Source organism: Lotus japonicus, chromosome 6 (assembly GCF_012489685.1).
Source record: "Lotus japonicus ecotype B-129 chromosome 6, LjGifu_v1.2".
NCBI classification, from domain to species: Eukaryota; Viridiplantae; Streptophyta; class Magnoliopsida; order Fabales; family Fabaceae; genus Lotus; species Lotus japonicus.
In genome coordinates this window covers 65,887,569-65,904,991 of record NC_080046.1, presented here as the reverse complement: position 1 = coordinate 65,904,991, position 17,423 = coordinate 65,887,569, and the positions used below count along the sequence as shown (strand labels likewise).

General features: G+C 34.9%; 2 protein-coding genes across 5 annotated transcripts; one reads left to right on the top strand and one right to left on the bottom strand.

Moving 5' to 3' along the window:
• The first annotated feature begins 5,981 nt into the window (after positions 1-5,981).
• LOC130722394 (uncharacterized) lies at positions 5,982-6,715 on the top strand. The gene has a single exon (XM_057573102.1). It carries the CDS (start codon positions 6,076-6,078, stop codon positions 6,550-6,552), a length of 477 nt encoding a protein of 158 aa, XP_057429085.1. The 5' UTR covers positions 5,982-6,075; the 3' UTR covers positions 6,553-6,715.
• A 535-nt stretch (positions 6,716-7,250) lies between these two features.
• On the bottom strand, positions 7,251-12,582 carry LOC130722392 (protein RMD5 homolog). Of its 4 annotated transcripts, none has more exons than XM_057573099.1 (2): positions 12,426-12,582; positions 7,251-8,736 (listed from the first exon to the last, which is right to left on the bottom strand). In XM_057573099.1, exon 2 carries the CDS (start codon positions 8,711-8,713, stop codon positions 7,559-7,561), a length of 1,155 nt encoding a protein of 384 aa, XP_057429082.1. In that variant the 5' UTR covers positions 8,714-8,736; positions 12,426-12,582; the 3' UTR covers positions 7,251-7,558. The 4 variants fall into 4 exon arrangements, with proteins under 4 accessions (XP_057429082.1, XP_057429084.1, XP_057429081.1 ...); XM_057573101.1 differs by lacking the exon at positions 12,426-12,582 and adding an exon at positions 12,274-12,392; XM_057573098.1 differs by lacking the exon at positions 12,426-12,582 and adding an exon at positions 12,012-12,078.
• Between the last annotated feature and the right edge of the window lie 4,841 nt (positions 12,583-17,423).

Here is a 17,423-nt window from a genome sequence, read left to right as displayed (position 1 = left end):
AAATAGAATCCCAAGTTAAGGTAGATACAAATTTGAAATAGAGTGGGTCATGCTCCTATTTAAGTAAATTAGATAATAGTAATTGTTAGAATATTTGTTGAGTTAAAAAAAAACTTTTAGATATTCTTTTTAATCTTTAACAAAATCCATCTCGGTTGGAATCAATAAAAAACAAAATTTTCTTTAAAAATAGGAAACGAATTTCATTTAATTACATGGCGTTTAAATTTGGTTATTTCATATTTAAATCAATTTGTCAATCTATTTTGTTTTGAACTACCAATTTGATTGTGCTTTTTTTTAACAGTATTCCAATCAGTCAATAATCTTTAATCAATGCAATGATTTTACAAATTAACTTAAGTACCTTCCTACCTACTTCATAATTCTGAACGAAGGTTCTAGAACGATTTGTGAGGGACCTGGAAGCTACCCTCAACGCTGGGTTGCAGAACATGAAGCCATTTCTGATTTTTGAGTTTTTTTATGCCTCAAAAGATTTCTGAGCTTGAACTGAACCCTAACTGAAGGAAAAACCTGTCAGTATTCTTTTTTTATTGGGCTGATAGAGAAAAAATGGGAAAGGAGCCCAATCTTATTGGCTATTGAGGTTAAACTTCAAGTACACTGCACTGTTTTGCGACTCTCCGACCCTTCATTCTTCATTCACCCGGTGTTAGAATTCAAGTGTGAGTAAAAATCTTTTAAAAAGTCACACATTGACCGAAAATGTGAGTATTGAATAATTTATAAGTGAAATGCGAGTGTTGAATAATATATAAGTGAAATGACTAAGTGAAGTTGTCGATGGCAGCCAAGACGGCTTCGACGCCGCGGTCCATGGTGGGAAGAGAGAGAAAGAGGTTCTTACGGGATGAGAGAGGAATGATTGAGTGTAAGAATAGAATGGAAGGTGGGCGGGTGATTTTTCGTGGAATGTGTGTGGTGGGAAATAAGACCTGACGAGTCAACATTATTATAATAAGATTTAATGTTCAAAAGTTGACTATAATTAATTTTTCAAATTTTGAACAAATTCAATTGTATCATAATTAAATAAGAAAAAATGTGACGGTAGATTAAAACACACTGTACTTCTTAAAAAAAAAAACACAATGTTCAAAACATATATAGTTAAAACAATTGTTAAGATGTATTTACTAAAAGGTAAAAAAAAATATATATATAGTGTCACACGACATTTAGATTTACAATTTTATTAAACAAAAGTCACCTGTGCAGGGCATAGATAATTCCACTAAACCCTAACAAGAGTACGTGATGCAAAATTAATTAACTCATGTTTATTTACAAATGCAAAATTGTTTTTCACTTTAACATAAATTGCAAAAATAATTTATTATTTCAAAAGCAACTAAAAACCGAAATATGACAAAAGTCACCCGTGCCTTGCACGGGTGATTCCGCTAGTAAGAACTAAAAGGATAGTAAATGAAACTCCATGCAAACTATCATTGCAGGATATTATTTTTTGGTTCGCTATTAATCTTCTAATTAAGAAGCATATGGTTTGCAACTCAAATAAGATATGCTGGATGTCCTACAATAGTTTATTAGAGCATCTTCAATGCTAGTTATTAATTTTTAGTTCTTAGCACTATTCATGTGGGCTCGTACTGCCACATGTGCTTAAGTAACCCTCAAGCAATTTTGCTCCAACCATGAGTTCTTAGTTCTTAGTTACGTTCTTAGTTCTTAGCACTACTCATTTGGAGGAGAGAAAAAATAATAATTTTTTATGCTAAGAACTCAAAAAGTAAAACTCCTTATATAAGAACCTAGTTCTTATTTTGAAGAACTAAGAACTCCACATCATCCCCTCCAATGGTTAAGAACTCAGTTCTTAGCTTAAAAATAAGAATTAAGAATCTTGCATTGGAGATGCCCTTGTGACTACCATTGTTTGTTTGATCATAAAAGGAATGATGTTAGAAAAAAGGTAATTTACAAGAAAAAGAGTAATGTTGTGCTATGCAATGGTGTAAAGAAGAAACTAAGATAGGAAAATAATGACCTTCTTACAATAAAGGCTTGCAATTTATTTGTGGCTCTTGAAACTTGAGCTAAGCCTAACGCTGCCCCAAAAGCTAGCTCATAGGGTGACTACCCAAAGCCTTTATAAGCTCTACTTTAGTTATATCTCTACTTAATGTGAGATTTCAACACACCTCCTTCATGCTTATCTAAAAAAAAAAAAACACACCCCCTTCACACCCCGTATTGGACATTTAAAGCGTGGAGATTATAGGGCCAATTTTTTTTTATTGCATCAGGAAAGTTGTGAGGTTCGGGTTTATTGCACTGGGAAAATAGCGTAGCCAAGTAGATTGTACTGGGAAATCCGCGGAGCCAAGTCTTTTTTTTGAAATTTAGGCTAAGCCTAACTACCCCAAAAGTTAGTTCATGACACTGAGTTCGCTTTCTTCCTAACTCTTTATTGCCAACACCCAATTCGATACAATTGCAAGGTAAAAAATTTCTTCAAGTTCGAGTGGTACTTTTCTATGACAAATCACGCTCTAAACATTCCTAAATTTCATCCACCCTGCATGGATCTTATGGTTAACATCTCCGACTATCTACTTGCCATATTCATGATGGACTCTAGGTACATAAAACATTTTTTTATAATTAGCAGACACTGAAAACATGATACTTGTATTTTATGATCTCCACTTTTCACCTATATATTTGGATTTTTGTGTCTCTTGCTAAACTTGCATTCTATATGCTTTGTTTCTCTTCTACTCAGGTAAAAACAGTGTTTCCAATGCTTGTCTTCATGTCTTTAAATTTCATTTATTTCTTAGCTTGATTCTTCAACCAAGATTCATAACTTTTTTTATCTATAAATAGAGACTTGGTTGGAATTTATTATTTTAATCTTTTAAACTCAATTATTTCGTTGGAAATTTTTTTTTAACCAAAATTCATAACTTTTTTTTCCTCTATAAATAGAAATTTGATTCGTTTGATTTGGACACAGAAAAAAAAACCAAGTTTTTCACTATTTTTATTATCTTTTTGTTAGCCTATGTTTTGAAATGGATCCCAACAAAGGCTAATAGAAAGATTTGAACCCCCTGATGTAACACCCCCCGACTTTCGGGAGTCACAATTAGTAACCTATTAAATAAAATGGAATTATTTTCCATCAAGGATTTAATAAAAGCGGGTATATTTTTTTTTCCGTTTGTTTTCTTTCCAAAACATTTCTAAAGCTTGATATGTATACTCTTACCCAAACCCTTACATCCGGCCTTGACAAGGCAAGCACCCGTGAGTGACGACGGACGTTCAAGACATATAAAATATACAGTGAAGTAATGTCTTAACCGACAACAAAGTTCAAAATGCGATAATACCCTAAGTCCAATATACTTCCTACAATCCCCTCACTGGAGATTCGCAGAAGAGTAATGCATCGGAACCTACCCAAGACCAAAGTAAGTAATACAATCATTCCTACGAGCTTCAACCAATGACGGTAAGCTTCTCTACCCAAGACTCTAGCCTTACATCTAACTATTACTTCCACAAGTCTTCGGTTGGTTCACTCGCTCCAAGGAAGTCTCATCGTCAATAAGTCCAATCACCTTCTTGCAGCAATCAACAGCTCCTCGGAGACACATCTGTTAGGGCCTTCGCCGATTCTCCTTTTTTTTGTCCACACTAAGTTGCTCCAACTTTGAGTTCCAAACTTAGAACATTCCAATGCTTTTTGCTCCAACCTGCGTGAAGGAGAAACTTAGTGATGAAGAGGTGCTGCCATGGTTGTAGGTGAGAAAGAAAAGGACATGGTGGTGGTGTGCTGTTGTAAGGTGAATCTCAATTCTGCTTCATACTATTCAATTAATACACAAAGATCTGCCTTAAGATTTAATATGGAATCTCCCCTGCTTCTAAAGTTACATTAACATCTGTGTTTTAAATCAAAAATAGGCTATAGATTATGTGCATGGAGCATGGTGTTGCATCAAAGAAAATGAAAGAAGAAATGAAAAAGAAGAAGATGCGGCTGCCAGAGAAAGGAAATGAGCGTGAAGGAGAAGAGTGGCGGAATAAGAAGAAGAAAAGGATGGTGAGGTCGGCAGAAGAGAGTGAGAACGTGAAGGGGATTAGGATGATGATTAGATATTTTGAAGATATTTTTAGAAGATATTTTATAAATCGGTACGGATTGATTTAGACACCGGAAGATTTATCCCATAGAGTTAAGAGAAAAATGTAGAGATGATATATTACTATACCAAAAATTATGAGGAACTTAATGAAATGATAAAATATAAATTAGGATCACTTTGAGCAAATTAAAATGATTCATAGATAAAGAAGTGAGTACGAATTAAGCCAAAGAATAATCGTTAGACAATTAGAACAAATATGACGTCGTCATATTATGCAATTAAGCTAACTATCCTTCAATAAAAGGCTGATACTTGTTTCAGATTCATTTTAAATGAGAAAATGACTTGAACGCAGTCTGCTTCAAAATACCGCAGAACTACTTTTTGCAATTGATGTCAAATGAGAAAACTTCCTTCTGAAGAAAGATTAGAAACATCGAAAGAAATTGGTACACACGTGTGAAATCTTCAGTTGAGGCTCCGAATAGAAAAAGTCTTCATCGATAGTTTATTTTAAGGTTCTTGAGCTATCAGGAACTTAGTTTCGGCAAACTTCCGAGAATTGGAATCGGTTGTTCGTACATTCCAGGGTTTCATGTCGAAACACTTGTCATGGAAAGGAATAAGAGAAATTCTTATATTCCTCTGAATATTTTTGAATATCATTTCTACAGTGCTTTAAGAGCGGATTAGCCCTTCACTAACGCTTACACTGTAACCAAGGTAAGAGTCGGAAATTAATTAATTATCCTAATTTAAAAATGTGGGTCTTACACCTGACCCCTGGTACTGGATCCGCCACTGTCATTCCTTATATATATGATTTGTGTTATTGTCATCATATTCACGAAGAACGTGAAACGAGTTACTGTTGATCTTAATCAGGCTTAAAAGAGAAGTCTTTATGTCCACTTTGCTTAACATTTCTGACTCTTCTATTCCATCTGTAATTTAATATATTTTTTATAATCAAGGTATTAATTGACGTATCAAATTCAATAGACATATTCCCTGTGCAACACGCGGGTAAAAAAAACATTAGTTTATATACATATATGATATATATATATATATAGAAAGAGAGAAGAAGAAATTAGAAAAAAAATATTAGGAGAAAAATGAGGTTGTCGAAATGACCATAGGTTAAAAATGGGTTCAATAACCCAAGCCTAGGTGTCTCAATGGTATTATTACATGTGTCTTTAAAAAATTCTCACTCATATTACATGTGTCATCCTAGAATCCAACTCATTTCATTATTTATTTATTTTTCTATTTTTTCAAAATCATTTTATTAAATAATTTATTTACATTTTAAACCCATCAATCGGGATAAACAACACAACGAACCTTTTTTTCTCAAAAAAAATAATATTAAATCAAGAACCCTAATCCCCATTTTCAAATGTTCTACTCCCTCCGTTCCCTATTATAAGTCAAATTTTTTGAAAATTTTTTGTTACAAAATATAAGCCACTTTTTAATTTCTAGGAAGCATTAAATAATTTTTTTCAAGTTCACCCTCATATTTAATATGAAAGAGATGATAAACTTTAGAAGTATTAACTTGGAGAGAGAAAATCATAGGAAAGTAAATAAGGGTAATCTAGGAAAGTAAATCATTTTTTTTACAAATTTATTATTAATAACTACTTTTCTTAATCTAAGATAATTAATTATTTGTGACTTATATATAGGAAGGGAGCGAGTATTTTTTTGCTCCATGGAAAAAAGTGATGAAATGTTTGAAACCCGTTGATGCAATATACTAATGTACATGAATCTCAAAAAATGATAATAAGAATGAAAATGCTATTTTTATGCAAAAATTTAATCATAGTTGCTAAAATAGAAAAAAATATCCTCTTTTATCCTTGGCTTCGATTCCATCACACCAAAAACCAAAATCTGAATCAATCGAATCAAAATGGCTCTCAAGATTTATCAAATTCCCACTCTCTTCACCAATTCCCCTGTCACTCTCTTCATCACCCGCCACAACCTCACCACGCGAATCTCATGCAGCGGCAGCGGCGGCATCAGCGACGCCGCACTCGCATCAGAGCTAGCCGCAAGGGCCACCAGAATCAACGCCCGCGCGGTGCTAGCAGAGGACGCTATGAGGAAGAGCAGAAAGATCCTATTCCGAGAGCTCTGCGAATATCTGGGCCTCAAGGAAGACGAGGCCAGAGAGAATTGGAGCAAGATGGGTGAAGACGAGAAATTGGTGCTGGTCAAAGGGTTCGTTGCAGAGTGGGGTTCCTGTTTTCATCCATTGTCAGCTAGGTCTACCAAACAAATGGTGGAGGAATATCTGAACGCACCGCCACCAAATTCACCTCATTCTGATACTTCTTCTTCTGCCTTGTTTCCAGGATTCAAGAGGATAATTGGTTTTCCTTAGAAAGTTGCAAACTACTTGGGTTGGGTTGGGTTGGGTTTGACTTCAAATTTCATATTGGTTATTTGTGATTTGTTTTTCTTTTGCAAAATTAGCTGATAAAGAAAACTGAGGTTACTTTATAAATTTGCCTGAAGTTGAATGTATATTGTACATGTTTTCTGCATTTCCCACCATTGATCTTTATGATTGCTTTGGGTGGCAAAAAAACATTGCCAATTATTCCATGTTGAGAAACAAGGGTGACCAAGAGAGTCCCAACTCCCAATAATGGCTTATGTCAAGAGCTAATTTTAATTAGAGTCTATTTGGGTTACCGTTAAAAAGTATAAAAACGGAAAAATAACACCTTTTGAAACTACTTCAACAAAATGTGTTATTTCCTTATTTCCATACTATCAATGGTAAACCAAACATGCTCTTAGCATCTCCTAATCTTTCTAGCTATTGCCATGAAAACATAGATTTTAAGACACCGGTGAATATAAGCAGAGTTAGTGCAACCATGATTGTACATAGCTGAACACACTCATGGAAGCACATTTATAATAGTTCAGACTTGGGACTTAGGAGAGCAAGAACTATAGATAAAGTTAGCCCACTTAATTTACTTCAGAAAGCATACATCACAATGCATCAACGAAGAAACAAGATTTTGCCATGTAAACTCAAACATGAATGGACAATGATAGAAACATACATTAAACGGTCCAAGTAAGAATATGTTTACTTTCAAATTGCATTACCTTTAACGGAAAGGGAGCAGGACACTTGCTTTCCACATTTCTGTGATTGGAATGGCAAATTAAGCACTCCAAAAACCCAAAACAAACATATCCACAGGTTCTTTCAATTTTTATCCGCTCACCAGTCTTGTCAAATGTCAAAGAGAATTTAGGATATCTCTTTATATCAAAAAAAGGAGAATTTAGAATATCTATTTACAAACACAAACACAAAGCTATAAATGCTGTACTGCAACAAAGGTGGGAGAAATGCAGAAACACCATCAGAAATACAGCTGTCTGCAGTGTGCAACAGTAGCTTCCGCTGGACAATATGGACACTTGAATGTTCGCGTGCTGTTTTTGGACAACTTGGCAATTGATTGTTTGCAAAGGACGTGTGAACATGGAAGCAGCATTGGAGGATTCTCATCACTACCTTGATCCCTGCTCACAGGGCAAACAAAAATCGAATGGAACTGAAACTCCTTACCCAAATCTACAGGCACCGGCAATTGTTTCATTTCCTGCCACTCCTGCTTCTTTGCTGCCATTACATTTGCCAGCTTTAACAGTGTAGGCAACCCCGCAACTCCAGCTGCAACTGCCATACTCAGTGGGCTCTCATAGGACTGCCCCATGAGAGTGCAGAACTGCCGTGCCAGCTCTTCAGTTGTCATCTCCCAATGAGTTGAGGAGATCAACTCAGAATAAGGGGAGTTTGCAAGCCTTCCAGCATACAAGAGGCAGCCCATAAGCTTTTGGAACTCATCCTTGTTGATGGAAGCGAAAGGAGAAAGATATGTCCGGGCATATTTCAGGGCATCAGCTCGAGTTCCAGTTTGCAGAACATCTACAAACTGCAGCGTGTGGATCTTAAGCTCAAGATTGGAACCAATCTTGGCAAGTCTCTCTTGATTGGCAGTGACCCATGAGAGAGCAGGCTGAATGTTTCTACCCCTCATAGCTTCAATAATCTTGTGCATTTCCAAGAACTGAGATCTCAGTGCAGTTGCTTCAGGCTCTCCAGCCTCATTAATGATGCTATCACCAAGATCAGATAAACCTTGACGGTAAAAGTGGCTTGCAATAATCTGGTTGATAATATGTGTGTCAAAGTCCACATTTCTGTATGCCTTTGATATGTCAGGGTTGAACAATTTTTCAAGGAGTTTTTGATACTTTGAGAGACTTTGGTTCCATTCCTTATGTGATCCTTCTAACTGTTGAAGTGCCCCAATAGCATTCAGCTTACTCTTAAGTTCTGTAAGAATAGATTTCTGATCAAGAATTGAGGGGTCATGTGGTGACTGAATGGTTGCCAATGCCTGCTCAATTTCACGACCCACTTGGTCAACAACTTCCTGAGATTTGGAAGAGGATAGCTTTTGCTTCTTAGCCACACGGTCAAATGCATCTTTGATGCTACTCAGCTCCATCAGTATTTTCAGATCACAAGCTCCTGAAAAAAGGTTGCAAAGAACAGTTACTGTTGTTCATAAAGATGTAACAGCTATTTTTGAAACTTGAAAACTTAGCATTTAGCATAGCACAAGAAGAAACACATAACTAAACACCACGGGAATTGCTTGTAGTCCACCATTAACAACAAGTAAACAATAATCAGTGGTTCACAAATCACAAGCAATCCAGGATGTTGAAATCATTTCCTTATCATCTTTCTCCACCATTCAGAGAGCTTAAAATGTGGTACTACCTAGCTCAACTGAGAGGGACAGTAATATCAAACTAACTGAAAGCATTGACACTACAAATAATATAAAGGAAATACACACAAGTAACATATCAAATATTTTGAAAGCCCTATCTACAATTAGATTCAAATATCACAAAGCTCAACACCATTGACATAGAGTTTCAGCTCAGCCAAGTCTTGAAGTATATATTTTCTCAAACTTATGTAAAAGGCAACTCAAATTATGGGATCTAAGAAGAGGATACTTATTTTAATTAAAAAACCGATTAAGGATGACTCTAAGCTAAATATTGCACATTTGGTATCAGAAACACCATATATTTAAAATTTTGTAAGGAACCCAAAAATATCAATTCTCCCCAAGGGTTTCTCCTTCACAAAGGAATTCTACTTTCACTCTCAAACCACCAAAAGTACAGAATGAACCCAAAAAATATGAATTTTCCCCAAGACTTTCCCCTTCACGATGGATTTCAACTTTCACTCTCAAATTATCAAAAGTACAGAATAATCCCCTTAACTGATTTCCCTCTAATTTATAAAGCTAATCCCCTCCTCCTACTTTAACAGTCTGATTTCCCTCTATTTATATAGCTAATCCCCTCCAACCTCTAACTAACTTTAAAAAAATAAACCAATCACAGAGTGCACCGAACTAGTCAAAATCAGGGTTTTAGCTTTAATAAGAAAGGGGGTGAAAATAAAAAAATCACAAATTGAATGGTAAGATTTAACAAAATTAATATATATGCATATAAATTCATATATGTAAGTATATATATATATATATATATATATATATAATGTAGCATAAAGAAGTAAAGAATAACCTTTAAATCACTATAAACACATAAACAAACTTACACTTAGAAAGTATAAGAGGCGTCAATCTCATTTAAAAGGCTCTACGTCACACTCTTAATCCTAACTTCTTAACCCCATGGGTATTTCGTCTTGGTTCCACATCTCTCGCGAGTGATAGCCCAGTGTTGTTAATCTTTGATCGTGGAAAATGGCAGAGAGCCATAAATCCACTATATCATATAGTGGATAGCGTCGCAGGTAAATAGCATAAGACGCATAGCAGTTTAATAAAGTAAAAATTAATATAAGTTTGTCACAAGCTTCTTGGGGAACAAAATAAGTTGCATAAAAATAAAAATAAGACAAATGACATACAATGCAGAATATTAACTCAAAAAATATCAATTGTTCAAGGAAAAATACTAATGAGAACACTAAAACAAGGTTAAACATAAAAGACAAAACACAACCCTTAGAAAGAAAAACAGAGTATTAAAATAAACGTGAAAGAAAGGGAAAAGGAGAGAATGAAATAAGTCAATAAAAGAGCATGAAAAGGAAGAACAATGAAAGTGATGGAAAACGAAATAGAAAACAACAGATAAGGCAAAGGAAGAAGAAAGAAAGAAAGAAAGAAAAAACAGAGCATGGCAAACAATATATGAATCAGAAAGCTGTGTGGCTGTTATTGGTGCCTGAAACTCACCAGAAAAGCCTACTCACAAAAGCCGGATATGAGGAAAGGGGACAAAACCTTATGTGACTATCATGTGAGGCTTGTTTCCAGTTGTTAAAAAAAAAATGGAACATATTTCCGATATGGCAGCAACAATGTAAATCGCCATCACGGGTGCAATCTTGCCGATAGCGTTTTCCACTACCTAACGGCATAGCAATTGCGGATGGCCTATTGGACACTATGCTATATAGCGGCGCTATAGAAACCATTCAACAACACTGATAATCACTCACCCACCTTGTGGAAGAATTGCTAGCCACCTAGCTGCTTCTGTCTTCCTCCTTGTTCTCCCCTCTGCCATTGCCATCTATCCAAAGATGCTACTCCCTACCCCCCTTTCACACACTCAATCAAGGAAAGGGACCAAATCAAGATCCTCACTTCATTTAGGTCCCACACAGCATATCTATTTACAATTGAATAATTTGGTAAATAAAATCCTAGCTGCTATGCTCATCATAAGAGAGACCAGATTTCACTGCCACGTAGATCATGACTAAATCCAATTTCAGAAGCAAAAGTCAAATTGCATATTATCCATTTCTTAAGTCCCTGCATACATATCTAAACCTCCGCACCCCACAAATCTCCCTCATCATTCCATTTGTACAAGCTTATAAATAAGCAGGGATTAATTTGTATACAAGAAGAATCCATTTACTGACAAATTTCATTCGAAAATTATGAAACATATATTTTTTTAATTGGATCAAGAATTCCAATTTGTTAAGTATAAGTAAAAAAGTAAAGGATATAGAAATAGTTAAAGAAATTAAAGCTAGCTTGCTATAGCTGGTAATAAATAGTAAATCTATAACTACATAAGGGAAACTGTTGCAAGACAGGGTCGTCAATGGAGTAGGCCGGCAATGTTTGGGGATCTTTGACGTCTAAACAAAATAGTAGGAACAGTTTGAGAAAGTCTATCAAGAAATCTTCCATGACAATACTTAATCTGTGTTCCTAATTATGGCAGTTTCCACATGTCCCTAATTTGCAACTAATGAGTGGTTTCTCCTAAACAAAAAGATTGAAATGAAAAAGACGATATAGAACATCCTTATCTAAGTTAATCACGGAAATATAAAACCTCAATCAAATAATCTCAAGTCTTCAATTGACTAGTGAATAGTACTTATCAATAGGTAGAAAACATTTACTATATACAACCATAGATCTATTGTTAGACATCGAATGAAAAACAGAAAATCAAAGTTATTAAACAGCAAGATGTTCCCTACAATGACTGTAGAGCGTAGAAATTACTAGTTAAGCTAGAATAGAAACAAAACATGGCTTCTAGAAAGAACCTATCTTTAAGAAAGAATCAGGCTTTCGGACACGATATTAAATGTATATAATAATTGATGATAACTGCACAACATAATTCCAAAATCTAGAATTTACTAAACAGGCTAAATAGTAAATGCAAGAAGTATATGTGGATTACAAACACAGTGTTGAATCTGTGACTCACTAGGCATAGTATCAAAACGGTAAATGCAGATTACGATGTTTGTTTACTCCATTCTGAAATTGAAAACACAATGCTTCAACAACGGAGTGCATAATTGAATTTCCTTCTCTCTCATCACAAACCCTTAATATCTGACAATAAATGCTTCCAAAAACTATTGGAAAAAAAAACAATTCAATTCAAAAATTCGCTTCAAGAACAGTGAATTCAGAAATCAAGAAATACAGAATGCACAAATCAAAAGTCGTATTGAACCACTTACATGTCTTTCATCGATTGTATCGAGCAAAAATTGAATCGTGAAATAAAGTAACAGGAAAATGAAAATGGAAATGGGAAGTGAAATCAGAAATGAGAGAGATAGAGAGTTGTGAGAACGGAAATGGAGAAAGAGGAAATAGGGTTTGGAATTACCTGAGATTGAGAGAGGAACAGTGCGAGAGTGCGATGTGAAGGAGACGAAACGAGAAGAGACGATGAAGCGAACCACGGTATGTATGTGACTTGTGAGTGAGGCTAGATCAGGGTGTGGCCGCTTGGCACACGTGCGAAATAAATCTTGTTTTGGACGAAATTGCCCCTACATCTTATGAATTTACTTGTCTACCCACCTTTATATCACCACCAATGTATAAGTTCCAAATTGTAATCTCCCATTTTCTAAATGTTCAAGTTGTAGTTGAATATTTAACACCTTGTGGTGGATGGTGTGGCTGAACTTTTTTTTTTTTTTGGATTGAAGAAGTTCTGTGGGAGTTTACTACATTAATTCAGGTTGATATACTAACACCTATGCTTATCGTTTTTCTTAATGCATTTTTAGTTATTGAAAAAATAAGTTTTAATTTCCCATTTGTTAGTTCTAAAATACGAAAGTGAGTGTAATTTCCTATTCGGTCTCCATTGCTCTCGTAATTTTACCTCACTATCATTATTTAATGAGTGTTGAATCATTTCTTCTGGCGTTGGAAGTAATAGTACATATAAGATTTCTTATTGTGTTTGCTGTCAAATCACCGATTATACACTACATACATGGTTACTGGATACCCACGGAAAGGCTCATTACATCACTTTTATGCTTTTAGCGGAAATCTTATAAAAAATGGGAGTATATGGGTTGGTTCGAATTAATATGGAATTATTTTCCACGACATTTATGAAGAGTGACGTTCTCATTTTCTAGAATGAAAGGATATCACTATGATCACGCAAAATGGTTTGTCTTCATGCATGAATAATTTATTTAATAAAAATAAATAATGTAAACTTCTGCAAGTTGAAATTTCGAAAGTAAAAAAATAGTTTCTAAAAGCAAAAACTTACATACCAAATTTGAACTACTAGAAGGAAAAAAAGCTTACACTTTCGGAAGTTGAATTTTTTCTGAAACTAAAGCTCCCAAAAGTGTAAGACCTGTAAATTACACTTCTTAAGAAGTTTAACATTTTTTGACTATGAATTTCTTTTTACTGAAATTTCATAAGTAGAACAAAATGGGTTTGGATCCTCTCCATCCATGTTCCCTCCATCCTCTCTCTATCCAAATCTGAGCCATTGATTTTGAAATTTAAAGGCTTGGATCAATTTAAGAAGAGAGAGAAAACATGAATTAATCCTCACCTTTAAAATTTAAAATCGATGGCTCAGATTTTGGATTGAGAGGGGATGGAGAGAAGTTGAATGAAGAGGATCCAAATCCGAACAAAATCTAAATAGTATATAAAAGAGAACCTAAAAGATGGCAAGTTTTGACACTTGGCATCCATTGAGAGATGTTTCAACTATTTTTCTAAGATTAAAAAAAATCAAAATGAAATTAGTATTACTACTTTAGGAAACTTGAGAATGGTTCAATTGCTATTTGATGTATTATTAAAGGGTAAGCATGTAATAAGCCATGTAAGTTATTTTATTTTTGACTTTTTTTAATCTGAAATATATAAGCATTAATCAAAATGCACAAGTTTTCATCCCACTACCTATCTCTAAACCAATCAGTTTTTAGCATATTAATAAATTTTAAAAAAACTGATCATGTATCATTATGATTCGATGGTGCTCTTTAATGGATATGAGATATTATGGGTTGAAACTACGGGATTTCCTATGGTGCCTTTGAATCTTCTATTTTTTTAATTCTTTACAAAATGTTTTTTAATATATTGTCTCTTTATTGTCCAATTAAGAAGAGGAAAAATTAAGGAAAATCAACAATTAATGGCAGCCGTACACATTGAACATTTGAATCATTAATTCTTATTAGTCCCAACACTTATTTTCTTAAAATAGTAATGAGTTAATGGTCAAATTAATCCTTGATTTTGTAAGCGAGTTTGATTTTAGTCTATGAAATTTTGACGGGAATTAGAATAAATAAACATATATAGCTTTTATTGAATTATATAAATAAACATAATATAATGTAAAACAATGTAATTTAATACGTAATACATATTTTATATCAAATTTTATAAGTTATAAATTTTGTAGACTTATTTGGAGATAGGAAAAACCAAAATAAAAGAAAAATACAAAAATCATACAATTTATTATATTATTATATCATAAATAAGTTAATCAAATAAATAATTATATTCATATTTATTTTTCATTTATAAAAAATAAATAATTCTATATATATATTAAAAAAATTATTATATACTCAGAAATATGCCCCCGTGCATCGGCACGGGTATACATACTAGTAGCTTATGAAACCTGAAATTTCGAGAAACAGTTTGATTACTGGTGAAGTTGTTTTTAAAAAATTAATTTTAAAACTGTTTCCTAATTTATTGTTTTTAAAACAAAAAACTCAGAACAGAAAAAAGTTGTTTTTGTTCTCTATTTTTTTATTTCTGTTTCATATTTGAGAAAGTTTTGTGTTCTCTCATTAATGACACTAATGGTAATTATTGGAAATCAGAAAAATAGGGGTTTTCGTTCTCAAGCTCATTCTCTCGTTCTCACTGTGGGTGCCGCCAGTGTCCCATCCTCCTCTCCTTCTCAGGTTAATTTGCTCCTCCTCTCCTTCTATTTCTCTGGCCATAAGGGTTTGCTCCTCACCTTCTCTTATTTCATGTGATTTGCTCAATGATTCAGTGAAGTAAGTTGTGGTTCTTCTTCTTCTGAGTTCTTCTTTTGTACCTTGAGTTTTGGCCTTTAGGTATTTGGATTTTTTGCGTTTATGCTGCTCCGTTGTGTGTGTTATTCTATTTATGGGATCAAAAGCTTTTAAATCAAAAAGTGTGGTGCTCCTCTTCCTCTATTTTAACCATTTGTACTTACCATTGTACATGTATATTACCTAATTTCTCACTCTTTTCAGCAATTGCTGCCCCTGTTACTTTGTTATGTACTTAATGTTAGGGAGGAAGACTCTAAGATGTAAACTGAACACACAGGAGAAAGAGAGAAAACGAGAGAGAGATTGTGCTGAGAAAATTTCTGTTATTCAATTGTTACTCAATTACACAGTACACCTGTTTATATACAGTGCACAGACTAACAACTCCTTAACAACCAATTAACTAATCTAACTGTCAAACTAACTTCTGAATTATCTCCTAATACTCCTCCTTAATTCAGAAGTTATACATCAGAAACAAAACTCAGCAAAAACAAAATTTCGGAAAACTTCTACTGACATTTGACATTCAACATGTCTCTTAACTTCTGAAACCTTTCAATCTTCAGAGCTTTAGTCATAATGTCAGCAATCATCAAATCTGTTCCACAGTGCTTCAGCTTAATCTTCCCCTTGCTCACTTGCTCTCTAATAAAATGGAACTTGGTCTCAATATGTTTACTACGACCATGAGAAACTGGATTCTTAGCCAGGTCAATTGCTGATTTGTTATCAACTTGCAGCTCAACAGTTTCTCCAATGGCTACCTTCAAATCTCTGAGCAAGGTAGATAACCACACTGCTTGACATGCTGCAGAACAAGCAGCAATGTATTCAGCCTCACATGTAGACAGGGCCACAACAGATTCCTTTTTTGAACACCAAGACACAGGAGCTCCACAGATCAGAAACACATATCCCATGGTGCTCCTCCTATCAAGTAGATCTCCACACCAGTCCGAGTCTGAATAGGCCACAAGTTGTAGCCCGGTTCCTTCTCTTTCCTGATGAGGAAATAAAACACCATAACCTTGTGTTCCTTTCAGATATCTTAGGACCCTCTTGGCTGCCATCAAGTGTGATTGTCTCGGGTTGCTCATGAACCTGCTTACTAAGCCAACAGCATAGGAAATCTCTGGCCTAGTATGACAAATGAATCTCAAGCTTCCCACAATTTGTCTGAAAACAGTGTCATCTGCAGCAGGTTCACCTTCTCCTTTATCAAGTTTCAAATTGATCTCAGCTGGAGTCTCAGCACTGTTACAATTCTGCATATTGAACCTCTTCAAGACTTCAGAAATGTACTTCTTTTGATGCATTAAAACACCCCTCTCAGTGTGAACAAACTCTATGCCTAGGAAGTAAGTCAAGGTTCCTAGATCAGACATTTCAAATTCCTGTTTTAAGGATGTCTTCAACTCTTCAATCCCTGATAAGCTAGTGCCAGTTATCAAGAGATCATCTACATATAAGCAAATAATCAGAACATCAACCTGATTCATCATCTTCACATAGACACCATGTTCACTAGTGCACTTCATGAAGCCTGAATGTACAAAGAAGGTGTCTATTCTTTTGTTCCATGCCCTAGGGGCTTGCTTCAGGCCATATAAAGCCTTCCTCAGTTTCAAAACTTTGCTTTCTTTGCCAGTTGAAATAAAGCCTTGTGGCTGTTGAATGTAAATTTCTTCCTCCAATTGACCATTTAGAAAGGCTGACTTCACATCTAATTGCCATAAGGTCCAGTTCCACCAAGAAGCAAGAGCAACAATCAGCCTTACTGTTTCCATTCGAGCCACAGGTGCAAAGACCTCCTCATAGTTAAGCCCTTTCTTCTTGCAACTAGTCTGGCTTTGTGTTTGGCAATGGTGCCATCAGGCTTCAGTTTAGTCTTGAACACCCATTTCACAGCAATAGGAACCTTTCCTGGAGGTAAGTCAACCAGATCCCAAGTTCTATTTTTCTCTATGGATCTGATTTCTTCTTCCATTGCATGCCTCCAAGTTCTGTTTATGTTGGCTTCTTCAAATGTGACTGGTTCAGCACCAGCCATTAAGGCCATATGTTGCATCAGATCTCCTTCCTCAGTGACCTCATTGTCCTGAAAAATATGATAATCTCTGAGCCTAATTGATGGATTCCTCACCCTGGCAGATCTGGTTCCCTCAGTTGCAGATTGAGGCACAACTTAAGTATTCTCAGTTTCAGTCCTTACTTCTTCTTCCCAGTCAAAATGCAATTGTGTAGACTTGATTGTATCATCAATGTCTTCCCAAAACCCA

Coding starts and splice junctions, on each gene's coding strand:
- LOC130722394 (XM_057573102.1), top strand. CDS start 6,076: ATGGCTCTCAAGATTTATCAAATTCCCACTCTCTTCACCAATTCCCCT.